Source organism: Aulonocara sp. 'chitande type north' Nkhata Bay, linkage group LG7 (assembly GCF_057382095.1).
Source record: "Aulonocara sp. 'chitande type north' Nkhata Bay isolate Kocher_YH1m ecotype deep benthic linkage group LG7, A_spYH_male_GT1.1, whole genome shotgun sequence".
In the NCBI taxonomy this organism is placed as follows: Eukaryota; Metazoa; Chordata; class Actinopteri; order Cichliformes; family Cichlidae; genus Aulonocara; species Aulonocara sp. 'chitande type north' Nkhata Bay.
The window spans coordinates 68,424,991-68,444,619 of record NC_141350.1 but is presented as its reverse complement, the minus strand read 5'-3'; the positions used below and the strand labels follow the sequence as shown (position 1 = coordinate 68,444,619).

Genomic DNA, 19,629 nt, shown 5'->3' with positions numbered 1-19,629 from the left:
GATGTTAGAGGGGCAGCAGATCATTTTCCCCTCAGAGGAACGAGGTTTATGGTTTCTTTGACGTCACCGTCGGTGTTTTCCTGTTTGTGCGCAGAGGTTCCTGGGCGGAGGAACGAGCGTTTCTACGACTGCTGTAAGGAGCCGTACCCTGACGTGACCTTCACCGTGGTGATGAGGAGGAGGACGCTCTACTACGGGCTCAACCTCCTCATCCCCTGTGTCCTCATCTCCACCCTCGCCCTCCTCGTCTTCCTGCTGCCCGCCGACTCCGGAGAGAAGATCTCCCTGGGTGAGCGCTCAGCTCTCTTTATCGGTGATGACAGTTACTCCGATTCTTAAAGTACTTCCTCAAAGACTTTCCAGACTAGTAAAATTCACACACTGTGAGAGTGTTCAGTGTGAACAGAGGCAAAGGCACAAGATTACAGAGAAAAACCAAATGAGCAGCGCCCGGCGGCAGCAGGGAGGAAAAGTCCTTTTAAACAGGAAGAAGCAGAAACAGACTCAATGCTTCCACCTTATTGTGAGCAGAGCAGCAGGAACAGTCCAACACGAAGGAAACAAAGCAGGATGGAGATAAGGCCAAAACACCGAGTCACACAAAGGCACAGAAATGTGCTCTGATCTGAAAGAATACATTACTGGAATATAGATGTAACATGTTTTCATTCGAGGTCGTTACCTGTAAGATGTTCTGCTTCTCCTGTTTGAGCTTCAGTTCGATGTTTTGCTGAAATTTGCACCAGTCAGAAAACGATGTCACAATTAAACATCCTGTGTAGAAAGATAAACTCTGTGAAATAGCCCGAGACTGCACATATTCTATAAATACAACTTTAGCACAGTCGGGTCCATTATACTCTCGCTGAAGTGGCCCTCGCCCATCTGGAACAGCGATTACCTGACAAAAGAGAGTCGCCCGCTAATTCTGTTCACATCCACCTGATATTCACCTTCTTCTGTTGTGAACATGTTGCATGGACCTTTCTTTAAAGACAGACGCCGCTCAGTCCCAACACTAGAACTATAACTGGAGACTGGAGGATTGTTTATGAGTAAAGTTAACCCTTTAAAACCGGTCGGAGCGGGCACGCTCCGTTTTGCGCAACTACTTTTAAATCCTTGTAGCACTGCAACCGCGTAAGCTAGCGCAATAAGTTTTTTTGCATATGAAGCCGGAGGAGTTGTACTTACATCTTATGCCATCAGCTTGTCCTCGGTCACAGTTTCCTTCCACATAAAGCTTTGCAAAAACTGCATAAAAAGCACTTGCAGCAACAAAAACATAATATTCTAGAAACACGCTTTGCCGATCCGATCAGCTGTTTGTAACACTTCCTAGGTTGGAATAGACGTCAGCGCAAACTTTTCCATGTCCGCCATGACCTGCCTGAAACCGGAAGTGACGTCATTTTCGCTGAAATGTAGTTTTTTACCATCAGGACCTTATGAGCCTATACTGGTGTTTTTAAAAGTTATCTTTGACTTTATGACTTTCTGTGTCGTTTCTGGGATGCTTAGGACTCATATTGCACTGCTGGAAATAGTTTATTTTGATGCACATGCTGTTTTTTTGCAAATTTGCATTATAATATTTATTTTCGTTTTTCCTGCAGTATATAAAAATTGGTGTATCTCAAAAATAAAACTATGAAGACACTCAAAATAAATTTCCTGTGGTGGGAAACTATTTTGTGCAACTTTTTTGTATTTACAGTTTTGAGGGATAAGACTCTTAAATTTCTCTAACTACAAATATATGTTAAAAAAGCAAAAACGATTTTCAATTTTTTTGTAGTTTATTGCACTTTTTTGCAATTTATGTAATTACTATGCACTTAATGCAGACATATTATTAAAATTTGGGCTATAATGATTGTATTGATGTATAGCAACTTGAAATGCTCCCAAAAATGGCTCCACAGCAGGTAAAAATATAATACAAGCTCTGGCAGACTTGGTTCTATGGTAGGTCTTAAAGGGCTAAGGGACAAAAATCATTCCTGAGCTTCTCTCTGTAAATCGCTCCCTGGAAATCTGCGCGTTAAATCATTGATTGAACGATAAGGAAAGAAGGATGCAGGAGAGAGGATGTCAGCACAGGAGGACATGAAACACGTGAAGCGATGTATGTCATCAGATCCAGTTTGCCTCGTTGGTGTGAACTGAACCGGAGGGTCATCGCTGATGAGGGCTGCGCCTCTGCGCATCTTTTAAAGCTTTCTGTTGAAAGCAGCACTTGAACTGACAAATGAAACCAGAAGCGTGTGCTTCGTTTTTCCTGACATCCACAAGGTCGTGTACCATGGATTTATCCCCCAGAGAGAGACTGTCGCTGTGGAGTTCTCCTGTAATGTCCCGCGGCATCTAAGGGAGACGCCTGAAAGGGCCGGGGGTTTCTATCACACTAACACGACCTTCAGTCACCACCGCCACGAAAAACACTCACAGAAGGAGATCCAGCAGCCATCACAGAGGGACGACAGCAAACACGGTATGACTCCAAGAGCAAATCACAAAGAGCAGTAAAGTGCTCTGCAGGTGTGAGATGATGGTGTTCAGGTGAAGCTTTCTGAAGGCCTCACATCAGAGCAGAAACGAGAGATTTCTGAACAGCTGGAAGAATCAGAAAATATGTTTCTGTCATTTTTTCAGGCTGGTCCTTACAAATATCCGTCCTAGCAGTATTCAGTCTCTCAGGGGGATGGCGGGGGTGTTTTGGACACCTGCTTCGTCCACTGAACCTGACATGACTGATGTCTCAGAGTCGATATTCATCAGCCATAAAACGTATTGGAACAGGGAGTTGGAGGTGCCAGCAGGCCTCCAGCTACTGACGGCAGACACGGCATCTTCCCCTGGAACTTTAATTTACGCTCTTAATCAAACTTGAATGTCAAGAGGGCCATCACTCTTCACATCTCCCAAAGTTCATCCGACTTTCACTGAGCCAGCGGGTCGAGACTGAACAGGACCGTTCACACATCGTCTCTGCAAAAGCAGACTGTAGGAAGGACTCCACCTGGGAGGAAACGGTGCGAGGCCGAGTTTAATAAGAAGAAACAAGGATCCAAACAGAATTCTCACAATATTCATGCGAGACACGGCAGATCGTTTTAGCCTCTCAAAGCAGCGGCCGCGCTACAAGGGGATTCATTCGCTTTGTCATAATCTGTGCCCATCGCTGCAATCCCAACCCATCATCATAAGTGAGAACAGAAAGGCATGAAAAGGTAATGATGGATTTCACTTACTCCAGCTTTAAAGTCGTTTCTTATATGAATGAGCAGCAAATAGTGATGAATTTGAGCTGTGGATGAGTCTGACAGAGACGCTAACCTGGAGCCTCGTTAATGGAAACCAGCACATTAGATCCTCCACATTTCCAAAACGGTTCGAAACAAACAAATAAGCTTGTATTCAATATAAAATTATAAAAGATGTCAGAACACTGTGAAATTGATGAGCGCACTAAAAACACGAAGCTGATGACAGGTTTGTGCCTGCAGGTATCACCGTGCTGCTCTCTCTGACCGTCTTCATGCTGCTCGTGGCCGAGATCATGCCGGCAACCTCGGACTCCGTTCCCCTCATAGGTGAGCCTCACTCAGATTACGCTGCTCATCCTTAATCCCTCCATCATCTCATCTCTTCCTGTGATGGAGTTATAATTGGAAGCCAGCACAGGAAATCTGTTGCTGGCTGCTCATAATCACCATATAAAATCCATCCTGAGCTGTAGGCTGAGGAAAACTTACTCTCCATCATTACTTTCGGTTTCCCAGTACAGCCATGATGTATTTTACTCATGCTGGACAAAATATATATATATATAAACACCCAGCTCGCCCCTGCGGGCGGTTTATCCTTCAAGCTCGGGTCCTTTACCAGAGGCCTGGGAGCTTGAGGGTCCTGTGCAGTATCTTAGCTGTTCCCAGGACTATATATATATATATATGAAAACCTAAAAATAGTTCCAAATTCAGCTTAAAATCTTCTGGGCTGGGTGTTTTTGGTCCAACACTACCCCACTTGGCTCCTAAAATGAGCAGAAAGGGCTCGCTGCAGCCTGCAGGACCAGCTCCACTGATAATTCTGCCAATTATCACATTTATGGGAGATTAAAAACGACGAGTAACCAACACACGAGTAAGACAAACGTAAGCATAGAGGATGTTGCAGATGTAAAAGCTGGGCAGCACTGAGTGTCCTCTGGACGTCTGTCTTTCAGCGCAGTACTTTGCCACTACCATGGTGATTGTGGGTCTGTCGGTCATCGCTACGGTCCTGGTTCTGCAGTATCACCACCACGACCCCGACGGAGGACACATGCCACAGTGGGTCAGTAACTCCACTTCTTTTCTTCTTCTGCATTTTAATTATGTAGCTCCAGCATGCGCTGATTTCTCAGTGAGGAGTCCAGTTTGGTCTCTACGTTGTGCCGAGTCAGCTTTAATGAGCTGCAGGTCCTTAACGAGGTCTGTGCTTTAACGAGCTCTGAACAAGAAGAGGCTTCGCTCCAAGAACTGATTGACTATTAATACAGACCCTATTTATTTTACAGCAGCTTCCTTCAGAAACTTCAGAAAGAACGACTACACACACACGCACACACACAGCACACACACACACACACACACACACACACACACACACACACACTTGGGGCTCTGAACAAGATTCCATTAAAGCAGAATTTAGTTTGAAGGTCAGAACTCTTACCTGTGTGTGTGTGTGTGTGTGTGTGTGTGTGTGTGTGTGTGTGCGCGCGCGCGTGTGTGCGTGTGCTGTGTGTGTGTGTGTGTGTGTGTGTGTGTGTGTGTGTGTCACGGTCGTGTGTGAAGGTGACAGTCCTGCTCTGATGCCTCTTATGAATGTGAATGTTCCTGCTGAGGAAGAGGAGGGACGACCACTGAGGTGTGAAGGAGAAGCTGTGAGGAGGACGAGGCTGTCCGCTCCGATCACACGAGGAGTCCAGCAGTTTGTTTGTTTCAGTTTGAATGAATGAAGCATGCAGGAGAACAGACACCTGAGAACAGGCTGTCACACAGGCAAACAAAAAGCTGCACAGATGAACTCACCGAACGTGTGTTCAAAGTAAAGCCAGAGTTTTGGCTGCAGGTTTCTCAAACTCAGATGACATGAATGCCAAAGATAATATTCAAATATTGCCAATAGTATCACTGATTTCAGGTTCCAGTCACCTCCATGGCCACAGGTGTATAAAATCAGAAACTAGGTGAGCAGACTGCATGTGCCGTGTGGTACCGTGATAGGACGCCGCCTGTTTTATATACGCGCCGAATAGTTTTCTATACGAGATCGCTGCAAAAAGTGCAGCCTTACCTAATGTCCACCTACTGTTACTCATTTATATTAAGATTTAAGCATCTAGCTGGTGTTGGTGTGGAGAGTAACCTTCAGTAATAAATCACAGCAATAGGATATTCATGTAGTTGTAAAAAGCATGATAATATATTAAGTAATCCAAAGTATTCAGGATACGTTACTCTCATTGAGTAACATAACAGAATACGTTACAATATACATTTTGGGGCATGTAATCTGTAATCTGTAGTGGAATACATTTTAAAAGTAACCTTCCCAACACTGGCTGTAGGCCACGTAAATCGCAGAGGAGATGCTGAGGCGCAGAGGTCGCCAACTTCCTGCAGAGTCAGTGGAAAGTAGAAACGGTTTGGGGATGCTGCCTTCCTGTTCCAACATGACTGCACACCAGAGCACAAAGCAAGGTCCAGGTCCATGAGTCAGTTTGGTGCAGAAGAGTCCTGGCCCCAACCCGACAGAACACATTTAGATAAAATCAGAGTGGAGACTGAGGTGTTCTTGTCCAACATCAGCGTGTGTTCTCACAAATGTTCTTCTGGAACAATCTGAAGTGCTGAGATGTTTCTGCAAACGGTTCTTCTGTGCAGCTCAGTCTTTGAACGCTGGTCTGAATGGAAGATGTCGCATATTCAGTGAAGCCCTTCTTGGTGATGGGTCAACACTCAACCACAGAGGAGGATGCAGCGCTGCTGTTGTCTTGGTCTCCTGCTTGGTTTCCAGGTGGAGTAGAGCCTTCTAGAAACAGCCTGTGCCTCGTTCAGCCTGAGCATGTAGTCCTGCTGGGCTCTGTCCTGACTGGACTGCCAGGTTAAGTCAAATCCTTGACAGGTTTCAGGTTCTCATCAGTAACAGTCAGACCTATGATACGGACTGAGGCCGAGCCCAACCCGACGTTATTGGTTTGTCTTGTTCTGTAACTGGTCCGAGGACTGAGCAGATGGGAGCAAAGCACAGGTCACATAACTTGTGCATGACCCCATATGCACAGGAGGGTACAGGTCTCTACAGGAATCATGTCTCTGAACGCAAGACCGTCAGAGTGATGACATTTTATAAAACTTGTCTCTTCAAAGACTCGTTTGAGGGTTAAGACTTGTTAACATTTTGCTCTGGTGTCGTTGCACAGGGCTGGCGTCAGGACAGAAATGGTTCATATATACACGGCTGCAGTGGCGGTCTGCCTCTCGGGATCGCCGGGACACTTCCTGGGGTCCGGAGGGTCAATTCCAACGCTGTTGAAGGAATTTAAAATCCAAACACAGCTGTCAGTCAGCAGTATGATAGGAGTCGAAGTAAAATTGGTTTAAATATATTCCTGCCTGTAGTTATGGAGTCATGAGGGAAAAAAATTCATATTCGTTTTTTAATAGTGTGAAAACATGATGACTCTGATCATCTTTGTCTAAAACGTAAAGTTTGTTTATGAAAATGTGACAAATACAAAAATAAGAAATCAGGAAGAAACAAATATTTACGCACCGTCAGATTTGATATTTAGAAATAAAATATTTCATACAGCTTTTGCAGAACTACGAATGCAGATTTCGAGAAGAGGTGTTCGAGATGTTGCATTATTCTTTAAACCTGCAGAAAGTTTGACATTCAAACCATGTGAGCGGCTGCTGTGGAGGTTTGTGTGACCATCACTCTCAGGGAGAAGGAAACGGCTTCAGAGCAGAAGTTTGAGTCTGGAGGGTTTCGGTGCTTTTGTGGGAAGTGAAGAGAAGTTTAAAGAACGTGAAAGGAAAGGAAATCCAGGCAGACTGTGACGGACGCGGAGAGGAAAGAAATGAAATGGCTGTAATTTAAGGTGCTGTCCGTGCTCCTCGGGATGACTCAGACTGAGCAGTTTGAGGACCGACTGATGTTCAGACTCCGTCCATCAACACTGCGTTTGACAGCTAAATATTTAATGAGTGTGTGTGTGTGCAGTGAGATATTGGACTGCTGGAGAAGATTTCCTCGGAGAGGCGAGCAGCCCCCCTCCCACTTTATTCATGCTCTATTTTTATCTGCCCACTCCTCCTGCGTCGCACACGGAGCTCGTATCTCTCTCACTCGTGCACATTTGTTCCGCATAAACATGTTTGTGCATAAATGAATTTTAATCACGTAAATATTTCCTTACTTACGCACCCTGTAAAGTCAACTTTCAGATAAGCACGCTGTAATTACTCTGCCTCTCCGTGACTCTTTTACTCTCTGACTTCTCCTGAACGTGTGAACATGTGACGCTTCACATGCATATGGAGGAGGTGATCTGATTAGACTTCAGAGCTTCTCTCTGCTTGCATTTGTATATTAACGAGCTTCTGATTTCCCAGATATTTATGCAACTCTTCTACACTGTAAGCAAATAAATCCAAACTACCGATCAGTAATTAACAAATGAGGAAAAACATTTTGGTATAAAGGATCTGTTTGTTAATGAGTTCATTTTTCTTCTGAAGAAGAAATTTCCTTGTTTCACCATAGGGCTGGGCCATATTATACCGGTACAATGCTAGGCAACGATAAGAAAATGAAACATCGGGATAGAATATGGATAAAACGCGCATGCGCAGCGGTAACCGAGAATGAGAATGGGGAAAGCAGAGTTGAGTGAAGCGGATGAACCAGAATTGGTTTGGAAAAATGGTGCAACTGAACTGGTTTGGTGTTTGTCCGTCAGATACACAACAAAGCACATTTTTTTTGTAGAACATGCAAGCGGCCGTCGTTATTGCCGTATTTGTTGGACTAAGGTGCTCGTAAATCTGGGAGTAATCTGGGTCCTAAACTCCGTCCTTTTAGGTCCCGAAGTCAAACGAACATCACAGAGTTAAAAACTGTCTAAATTCTTTCATCTGTAATAAAACGATCAGCGTTGCTGCTTTACCAGGTGTAACTATGAAGTTTAACATCCAGGCATCCATGAAAACAGAATTTATTACACTTAACGGAGTTAGAAGTTAGCGGAAGTTAGCTCGCTAGTTTTGCTAGTTAGCTAAGCATGATGTAGCATGTTCTGACTGAGAGAGTTCTGAAAACATTCAAACGTACAGCTCTGCTATCACTTCCAGCATGAATGAAGACAGAAAACTAAACAGCAGTGACGTTTGTGGGGTTACTGGAGTTGGACTAGGTGGTATATAATGATGTGCTACGTCAGACCTTCCCAAAGTGGGGGAGGGGGAGGGGGGGGGGGCGCGGTATGAAAAGGGGGGAAAAAAACAACGCTTGGACACTGCTAGCATAATGGACAGGTTTTTGTCGGGGCTCCCACACAAACGCAAAGCAGGAGATGAAGCATTCCCTTTGGTTTCACCTGCACAAGTGCCGAGGTAGGTCTCCCTGCAGGATTGGTTTTCCCTGCATCGGGAGCAGCGCTGGGCTGTTCAAATCACAGACAAACAGGATCCCACATTCTTGATTTTTAGTTCACAAACACTTCTTGTAATGACTAACTACTCCTGACATTTTGGAGATGTTAGCTCTTTATACAGTAAAGTTACAGCGGGATACAAATAACATCAGGCTGATCCTGCCACAATTATCCCCCAGTTCAAATACCAGACAAACAGGATCCCACAGCTGTTTATGTTTTTGAACCTATTTTGCACAGACAGGCATTTTTTGAAAAATGTATTGACGCAATGTTGAATATTATTACACAGGAAAAAACAACTACACGTAAAATAATCACTGCCTTTGTAAATGGAGGGACAGTAGCTGTCTGTGTATGTAAGCGTGTAAAACCTGCCGATAGAGACAAAATACTGTTTATCTGCCATTCTGCAATTCATCTCATGTAAACAATAACGTGGCCACAGCGTGATGTGAATAAAGGCACATACCTTTGACGTTGCGTGATGAACTCTGTATTCCTCGTCCACGTGTAAACGCAAAAAAGGAGTTTAAAAAAAAATCTCCGTTTTCAGTGATTCAAAACGCCATCTACGTGGACGAAACAGCTGCGTGTTCAAACATACCCGTGTAGGTGCGGACGCAGCGTAAAAGAGTTAGTGGTTTATTTCCTTGCTACCTGTAATTTATTGCAGATTACTTGTATTTGCTTGATTGTTTACTAAATGTTTGAGGTGTGAAATAAACCGCAATGGAGCAAAATATGGGCGTGTGTGGTTGGAGGAAGTGTGCGTGCGCGGGGCTACATTTTTAAAACAAAGGGGGGCCCAGCAAAAAAAGTTTGTGAACCACTGTGCTATGTGATCGCTAGCGACACAGCTATGTTAGCATAACATAAACAGTGAAGCTGGAGGACGAACACTAACACTTTTCCACTTATAAAAGTTAACGTGAAGGTTCCTGATGGTTAGGGACAAATGCAATCGCATGGCAGGATGCTGTAAACGGACCAAACTTCAGTCAGGAGAACAACTGAGATAATCCATCCACAATACGAGGTTAGTCATTCATATACTGCAACAACATGGGAACAGAGCAGCTGTGATAGAATACAGCATTAATGAATCAATGGTACAGAAGTGGAGGAAGCAAGAAGAATGAATAATGTTTGATTTATCTGACTGCTTTGTTTCACTTATGTTACGGTTTGGAGGAGGACTCAAGCGCAGGACTCCGGTTCTGATGCTCACAAGAAGGATTTATTTACAATTCACCAGGTGTATATACAAGAAGGTGCGGGGGGTGCTATATACAGCTGAGTGAGGGAAGAAGGGGTCTCCAGGGAAGTCCAGGGGGAAAGCACGCGTTCTTCAGATCATCCACACACACGATCACAGGCTCACACTCTGACACTGCCACACGGGAATCACACGGGGGAAAATCCAGGAAGCTCTGTAGACAGGGAGACAGGGTTAAGTACGACGCACAATAGGGCTGCTCAATTAATCGAATTTTAATCACGATTACGATCTGGGCTTTCAACGATCATTAAAAATGACTGAGCCGATTATTAGCCCCTCCCTCATTTATCCGCGACACCTTAAAGGCCGGTCCGTGAAAATATTGTCGGGCATAAACCGTCCGTGGCGCAAAAAAGGTTGGAGACCGCTGATTAAGAGGACCCGAGGGAAGCTCGGAAAGCTAAGCAGAAGTTATTTGGAGAGTGACTGCGGACTGGGAAATGTTTCACGTGGCCGCCAGAGACATTGATGAATACACAGACTCAGTCTGCGGATTCATCAGGAAATGCGTGGAAGATGTCGTCCCATCCAGAACAGTTAAATCCTTCCCAAATCAAAAACCCTGGATTAACGGAGATGTTCGCGCGGCACGGAACACCGCCTTTGCCTCCGCGAACACATCGGACTACAAACACGCACATTACCAACTCCGGAAGACGATCAAAGCAGCCAAACGTGAGTACAGGGACAGGGTGGAGCAACAGTTTGACAACCCGCGGAGTATGTGGCAGGGACTAAACACGATCACAGACTTTAGAGGGAAAACCAGCACACCGCAGACCACGGCCTCTCTGTGTGAGGATCTAAACGTATTCTACGCTAGATTCGACACAGCGAACACCATGAGACCGGACAGTGTGCGCACCGCGGATGACGTCAGTGCGCACACTGTGTCTGAGGAGGATGTGCGGAAGTGCTTCAGGAAGGTGAACGCACGCAAAGCTACTGGTCCGGACGGGATTCCCGGCCGCGTCCTCAGGTCATGCGCGGCTCAGCTGGCTGGAGTGTTCACGCACATCTTCAACCTTTCCCTCTCTCTGTCTGTAGTCCCAGCCTGCTTCAAAATGGCCACCATCGTCCCTGTACCCAAATCCTCCACCATCTCCTCATTGAACGACTGGCGACCTGTAGCCCTGACCCCCATCGTAAGCAAATGCTTCGAGAAGCTGGTCAGGGACTTCATCTGCTCTGCACTACCCGACTCACTGGACCCTCTACAGTTTGCATACCGCCACAACAGGTCCACTGATGATGCCATAGCCCTGACACTACACACTGCCCTGTCACACCTGGAGAAGAGAGACACGTATGTGAGGATGCTGTTTGTAGATTACAGCTCAGCATTCAATACCATCGTTCCCTCGAAGCTGGACAGGAAACTGCAGGATCTAGGACTGAGCAGCTCCCTCTGCAGCTGGATCCTTAGTTTCCTGTCTGACAGACGCCAGGTGGTCAGACTGGGCAGCATCACCTCATCCCCCATCACACTGAACACTGGTGCTCCACAGGGGTGTGTACTGAGCCCTCTCCTGTACTCACTCTACACCTACGACTGCACAGCCACTAACAGCTCCAACATCATTGTGAAGTTTGCGGACGACACTACAGTGGTGGGTCTTATCACCAACGGTGATGAGACAGCTTACAGGGAGGAGGTCAGCGCCCTGACCCACTGGTGTCAAGACAACCATCTCACCCTCAACGTCGCAAAGACAAAGGAGTTGATAGTGGACTTCCGGAGGTGCAGAGAAGTACACACCCCCATCACCATCAACGGCGCTGCTGTGGAGAGAGTGAGCAGCTTCCGGTTCCTTGGAGTACACCTGGCTGAGGATCTTACGTGGTCAGTACACACAAACAAAACAGTGAAGAAGGCGCAGCAGCACCTCTTCTTTCTCAGGAGACTGAAAAGATTCGGCATGAGCCCCCGCATCCTCAGGACCTTCTATCACTGTGCCATTGAGAGCATCCTCACTGGATGCATCACCTCCTGGTATGGCAACAGCACCGCCTACAACTGTAAAGCTCTCCAGAGAGTAGTGCGGTGCTCTGAACGGATAATTGGAGGTGAGCTTCCCTCCCTCCAAGACATCTACAGGAAGCGGTGCCTGAGGAAAGCGGGGAGGATCATCAAGGACTCCAGTCACCCCAGCCATAAACTGTTCAGACTGCTTCCATCAGGAAGGAGGTTCTGCAGCATCCGGTCCCGTACCAGCAGACTGAGAGACAGCTTCTTCCATCAGGCCATCAGACTGCTGAACACGTCATAGACACCTCAGCTTCACTACTGGAACTTTAACATTATGCACTCCATACTGTACAGTGATGCCACTGTTTTGCACATATTCAACTCTGTATATTTTATATATTTTATTATTATTATTATTATTATTATTATTATTTTATTTTATTTTTTTACTATTTAATTTGTAAAAATGTGTATACACACACACACACACACACACACACACACACGTAGGAAAATATTTAGTATACACATCCAGAAATGCATATACTATTATATATTGTACATATATTTATTAGTTTCAGGTTGGCCATTCTTGTATTTTGCTCGTTTGTGTTGTTGTGTTTGCACATCTCTGTTGCTTGTGGGGCTCGCACACAAGAATTTCACTCACATGTGCTGTGCCAGTGTGCCTGCACATGTGATGTGACAATAAAAAGTGATTTGATTTGATTTGATTTGATTTGGTTGAAAAGAGTTTAAAAAAAAAACTTCAGTGGTGTTGCACACTATTTTATATTATTTTTTTAAAGTCATTGTTAACCCTTTAAAGCCGGTCAGAGCTGCACGCTCCGTTTTGCGTAACTATTTTTAAATCCCTGTAGAACCTGAACCGTGTAAGCTAGCGCAATAATTTGTTTTGCATATGAAACCGGAGGAGTTGTACTTACATCTGATGCCATCAGCTTGTCCTCGGTCACGGTTTCCTTCCACATATAGCTTTGCAAAAATTGCATAAAAAGCACTTGCAGGAACAAAAACATAATATTCCAGAAACACGCTTTGCCGTTCCTATCAGCTGTTCGTAACACTTCCCACAGTGAAATGATGCACCTGCTGTTTTCTTTGCAAATTTGCATCATAGGATTGTTTTTTGTTTTTCCTGCAGTATATAAAAATTGCTGTATCTCCAAAATAAAACTATGAAGACACTCAAAATAAATTTCCTGTTGTTGTAAACTATTTTTTGCAACTTTATTGTATTTAAAGTTTTGAGGGATAAACCTCTTAAATTTCTCCAAGTAGAAATATATGTAAACAAAACAAAAGCGATTTTCAATTTTTTTTGTAGTTTATTGCACTTTTTTGCAATTTATGTAATTACTATGCACTTAATGCATACATATTATTAAAATATGGGCTATAACAGTTGTATTGATGTATAGTAACTTGAAATGCTCCCAAAATGGCACTACAGCATGTAAAAAAATAATATAAGCTCTGGTGGACTTGGTTCTATAGTAGGTTATAAAGGGTTAAATAAATATCGTCAAATAATCATGATCTCAATTTCAGTGAAAATAATCGTGATTATCATTTTTGCCATAATCGAGCAGCCCTAACGCACAAAGGAAAACACTCTTAATTAGACTTTCTGTAGCTTGACTTCACTAACGCGTGGTAGACAACGATCCAGCGATGAACAGCAGTCGCCTCCTGGTTTAAATGCTGATCGTCTTAATGACGACATGAAACTGCACTGAAGCACCTCTTTTTAACTTCAGTGGATATTATACATGGTTATGCTCAGGATATGTCAGCCCATTTCTACTGGAAATGCCTTTTGGTTAAACTTTCAGCAAGGAATTTGCATTTGCACTGTTAAATGGATGGGGGGTTTTTTGCGCTAGTAAAGTTGTGCAGTTGTATTTTGTCTCGCAGAAATTATATCGTCAGTTATATCGTTATCGCAAATTTTCAAATATATATCGTGATATATATTTTTGGCCATATCGCCCTGCTCTGTTTCACCATCACAGTCTCATGGCGGTGTAATGACAGACTGACGCACTGGGCATGCAGGGTTGTGCTCTTAGTGAGCATCCTCATGCCTGTGATCAGAGAACAATAAAATACTGTGAACGGTTCAATTAAAAAACGAAACCTGAGACACAGAAAGAACAGCTGAGGTTTGCAAAGCTGCATCTGAACAAAGCACAGTGCACAGCAGCACGTTTGGAGGAAACCAAACACCTCCTGGCAACTGTCAGCGTGGTGGAGGGATGATGATTTGAGCTCCTTCCGACCGCTGACTGGCTGAAGGAAGTTCTACAAGCTACTGAATTGTAGGATGCATTCTTTACGGGGCTGCAGAAAATCCTAAGAAAATGTTTTTCACCTACTTGGTAAATGGACTCGCACCTAAATGGTGCTTTTCAACTCTGTCTGTGCACTCGAACCACTTTCGTACCACAAGCCTCATTCACCCATTCATACATGTTTCATACAAGCACTTTTAAGCTAACATTTAAATGATACAGACCAAGTAACACAAACTTCCTCAGGCACTTGTTATGATGACCCTTAATCTTTAAGGTGGGAACAGATAGCAGGCTCAGAGAGAACGCAAACAGAAAAGGAGTTTCCAATAATGAGGTTATTTATAAGTTTAAAGTCATGACATCCAAAAGGTGAACAAAAAGTCCAAATATTATCCAAACGGGTTTGAAGCTGTAGGGGACGAACGCACAGGGGAAGGAAGCCCTAATCAAGAAGCCAGATAAAATATATAAGAAATATATAATAATGATAAAACAGGAAACAACTTGAAGGATTCGTACTAAACATGGAGACGAGAATGAGAAGCCAAACGCACAAAGCGACATCTTAATCGTAAGTTCCAAGGAACCAAAACACAGAATCGCAAAACTGGAACTCTGATAACAGAAAAATAAATCAAATTTACTTTCTTCTCTTTCTTCTTTAGACTCGTGTGATTTTGTTGAACTGGTGTGCCTGGTTCCTGAGGATGCGGCGCCCCGGCGAAGCAAAGGTCCGTCCAGCGTGTCACAACGCCGCCAAGCGTCGGCGCGGCAGCCTGTCCAGCCTGGAGCTCAGCGTCAGCCAGGGCTCGCTGCGGCACAACCCACAGGTAAATAACAGCAACCTCCTCTACGTCGGCTTCAGGGGTGTGGAAGGACTCCACTACGGATCCCCCGCTGACCCTGAGCTCCTGTGCTCACGGCTCATTGGAGGCGCCGTCGGTGCTGAGGAAGACGTGCTGAGAGCAGGAGGAGGGGTTGGAGCTGGAGGAAGAGCAGGGGGAGCAGCTGGGGGTTCAGCCTTGGAGACGGAGCTGAACCAGATCCTGGAGGAGGTGAGATACATCGCTGGGCGTTTCCGCGGCCAAGACGAGGAGGAGACGGTCTGCAGCGAGTGGAAGTTCGCCGCGGCGGTGATTGACCGGCTCTGCCTGGTGGCGTTCTCGCTCTTCACCATCCTCTGCACCATCGGGATCCTCATGTCCGCCCCCAACTTTGTGGAAGCCATTTCCAAAGACTTCTTCAGCTAAGGAGGGAAGACAGGACGAACGAGTGTCTCTATTTTTATATTTATGGAGAAATCTCACGTACAAACCGAAAACCAATGTCTTGGTCCCAGCGCTTTGACTTCACCCTCATCGTGTCCTCGTAGAAACAATTATCCTTCAAATAAGAGATATGTCATTGCTGTACTTTTCTTTTTTCAGAACTGAACCTCTGTGGATTCCCACTGTGACCTTTGGACATTTACTCACTTATATCAAACACGTGTTCAGCCGCTCCAGACCTCATTGTTGTTTCAGACTCTTCAGTTTAGTTCGTGATGGCGGTTCTCCCAGCGCTGGAGAAGCAGAAAATCCAGGTTTAAAGAAACTGTTGAAAAATACCGTATTTCCCGGACTACAGAGCGCACCTGAATATTAGCCGCACAAGCTAAAATCAGGGGAAAATCCTGTTTTGTACATACATTAGCCGCACCTGACTAAAAGCCGCAGGTGTTTCAATGTTGACTCATCATATGTAAGAGAATATGCACAAAGGGAATTGTCAGGAAAGAGATGGCTGTTTGGAGACACACCCCTTTTATTAATACTTTGCAAAACAAGTTACGGGTACATATTTGCACAACTTTTTTGGTATATGTACAAGTAGCGGTAATTACAAGTAGGAAACATGTACTGTGCTTCATAAATGAGTAACAAATGTAGTACATAACAGTAACCTACAGCACACCAGAAAAATAGATTCGGACTACCTTTTAGGCTCAGGTTCAGCGACACGGCTTTAACAAGAAGAAAAGTCAGTCATTCACCATCTTTCTCTTCTTCCTGCGCTCTAAAACCACCAAAGTCCTCTTCTCCAGTGTCGGACACGAACAGGCTCAGGGTGGCTTCGTCATCCACTCTCCGCTTCTCTCCTTCGTTGTCACTTTCAAAACCAAACAAATCCTCGTTGTCAGTGTCAGAGTCGAACACCCTCAGAAGGGCCGTGGCGGTGTCCTCCTCTCCATCATGCAGCAGTCCAGCCCTTCGAAATCCGTTGGTGATCGTGGATGTTTTCACTTTTCCACGCTGTCAGAATCCACCGGTGGAGTTGAGCACAACTTGCTTTTCACAAGTTTATTCATCATCCACGCCTCCCGCTGAACGCATAGCGCTACTTTGAAGTTTGTTTTTCGCGCTACTTCGTACGGCACTATGTTGCCTGGCGGATGGACACGTGACCAACATACCACTCTTGAACCCCGATACTGTGTGTCTGATCACATGCCCTTCCGCCAGGCAACGTAGTGCCGTACAACAGCGGAACAAACAAAAATCGTCTTACGATATGACAAAAATCATGGACAATCCATAGAAAAGCTGCACCTGACTAAAAGCCGCAGGGTTCAAAGCTGGTGCAAAAAGTAGCGGCTTATAGCCCGACAATTACGGTAATCAACCACACTCACAAATTTGGACGTCTCTTTTGCTCCAAACTGAAACAGAAACCAACTGAGGATCCCGATTGAAGAACTGAATTAAGACTTTTTGAAAAGATGTTCCTGATTTGGTTTCAAGCAGCCTGTGCTTTGAAGCAAACAACTTTGTTTTATGATAACTTTATTTAAAAAAAGTTATCCCAACCTACCTTCCCTGTGTGGAAAAAGTAACTGTCCTAATACATCATGAAGTAACTGTGATTAACCACATTTCTGTAAAGCTGAGTTTCACTGCCACACTGAGTCAGAAATCACTTACAAAGAAGTTCAGTGAACCACAGTGAGAGCCGTTATCCACACATGGAGAAAACCTGGAACAGGGCTGAGCCGAGCCAGGAGTGACCGACCTTCCAAAATTACTCCAAGAGCATCCGAGTCAAAGTCTGGACTTCAGTCAGACTGAGGTGCGTCCGCGTGACCTTCAGCAGGCGTTCATGCTGGAAAACCTCCAGTGTGTCTGAATTCAAATAATCCTGAAAAGAAGACAAAATTCCTCCACAGTGATGTGAAAGACTCCCTGAATGGATCACAAACATGAGACTGCAGGACTTGCTGCCGAGGGTTGAACAGCCAGTTATCAGATTTAGGGGGCAGTTACTTTCGCACACAGGGCAGGTGGGTTTGATAACTCTTCTCTTGGTTTATCTTCGTTCAATATTAAAAATAGTTTGTTGATTGGAAACATGTAAGTATGACAAATATGCAAAATAATGTGGAAAATACTTTCTCACAAACATAGTTTAACCTGTCAACATCCACCAGGTCACCAGGTGCAGAGTTAGACGTCCAATGAAGTCTCAGAGATTTCTTTATCTGAGTGTGATGGACGTAATAATAATGTGTTAGTCCCAGTAGGGAAATTACTTCCTCTGCATTTAACCCGTTCACCCAGTGAAGCAGTGGGCAGCCACCAATGCAGCGCCCGGAGGGCAGTGTGTGGGGACAGTACTTTGCTCAGGGGTACCTCAGGTTAGCCGTTCAGTGGAGTCAAACCCCGACCTTCCCATCATGGGGCCACCACTCTACCTACTGAGCTATCCCCCCCCCCCGCAACATTAAACACAAACCAACCCTGGATGGTTGACCAGTGACCTGGTGGATGCTGTGAGATGTGCAGTCTGTTGTGCTTGTATCATCTGTGCTCTTTCAGTCCATTAAGCATTAAAATGATCCTACAGCGATAACGTTTCTGTACAGCAGTGGACACCATTGTTTTACTGCGTCTGCCTGTTCGTCTTTACTCCAAACACGATGTTCGTCTGCAGTTTTTGTGAGGTCTTTTGTGCCATCATAGATATACACAGAGGCATTAAATGGACAGTGTCCTTGAACGCATCATCGTTTCCACTAAGTTTCAGGAAGGAAAACAGCATGCAACAACAAACATGTAAGTATATATGAATTGCAAACCTTTCCAATTCTTTCCAGGTCACTTATTTTAGTGCTGGTACGAAGGACAGTTTATTCCTTCAGTGAGTCATTTGTATCAGAAAGAACTCTGCATCTCCCCATCTCTGCTTCCTCAGTCCCAGAGAGAGACGTGAGAAAAGCTTAAAATATGTAGAAATGATGCTCCTTGTATACAACGCCGCGAATACGTGCTGCCAGGTTCTTCCCTTTTATAGCAGCCAGAAGCGATCCTTTCAAACTGTGCTTCCCATTATTTATTTTTAAATATCACGTCTCTCTTAGAAGAGAGGCTTGACCAAGGTAGCAGCCATTTAAACTCACAGCATTTTAAAGAATGTAAAACACATGATGTGTGTATACCCACAACAATAAAGCGCCAGTTTCCTCCAAAGAAAAAGCACTGCATGCTTCTTTCACCACATTCTTTAAAAAAAGGTGTGTTCACGTTTAGATCTTTCTGCAAAATATTTAGTAAGTAAGAAAATGTTTTCTTCAAGCAACAAACAGCTGTTTGGAAAAAGGCCTCATACAGAAAGAAGCCTGTGCGGGATTTTAGAACTCTGAGCGGATCCAAACGTCAGCGCTTCAGGGAAAACATGCAGGAACTGACAAAAAACTGCAGTTCCTCTAACGTCCAGCAGAGGCTCCAGCAGGTCGGTCCCAGTGACTGTAGAAAAGAAGCTAAACAAACTTTACAAAATGAGTTTCCCCAACAGCCTCGGGTAGTCCAGTTTACTGAAGAACACCTCAGGCTGTCAGGTTAAAACACTCGGTGGTGTTTTCGTAGCGTAAACGCTGGCCCTCCTCTCAGAGCCTACGCTCTATCTGCTATTGCCGAACAGAGATACGCAAGTTTCTCCGTGACTGCAGCTGCAAGTCAAAGCTGTTATGATGACGTTCCACCCCAATTTAACATCACCGCGGTAGGAAGTAGAATCAGACTTATGAGAGAGGACTCATTGGACATAAATCAGCGTGATGAGAACTATTGAAAACAAAAGAAAGAATCTTTGGAAAAAATTTATCTGAGGAGAATTATTACTTTTTTGTCTGACCCCAGCCCCATCCGCTAACATGTAGGGGGCGGGGTTTATGACCTATACTGCAGCCAGACACCAGGGGGCGATAGAGACGTTTTCCGCATCCCAAATGAAAACTTTACAGCAGAAATAAACATGTTTACAGCCTGATAAACTGTTTTGCTCTTAAAAGTCTATTTCTCTTTATAACTGATAA

The 19,629-nt window shown here is 44.7% G+C and overlaps 1 protein-coding gene across 1 annotated transcript in view; it reads left to right on the top strand.

Moving 5' to 3' along the window:
- Positions 1–18,774, top strand: part of LOC147326830 (neuronal acetylcholine receptor subunit alpha-7-like) — a 60,212-nt gene extending 41,438 nt beyond the window's left edge. Inside the window, exons 7-10 of the mRNA XM_086302186.1 lie at positions 95–289; positions 3,510–3,596; positions 4,232–4,341; positions 14,948–18,774. Of these exons, the coding sequence (XP_086158312.1) occupies positions 95–289; positions 3,510–3,596; positions 4,232–4,341; positions 14,948–15,532 (977 nt within the window). The 3' untranslated portion in view covers positions 15,533–18,774. The remainder of the gene's footprint in view (positions 1–94; positions 290–3,509; positions 3,597–4,231; positions 4,342–14,947) is intronic.
- The last annotated feature ends 855 nt before the right edge of the window (positions 18,775–19,629 follow it).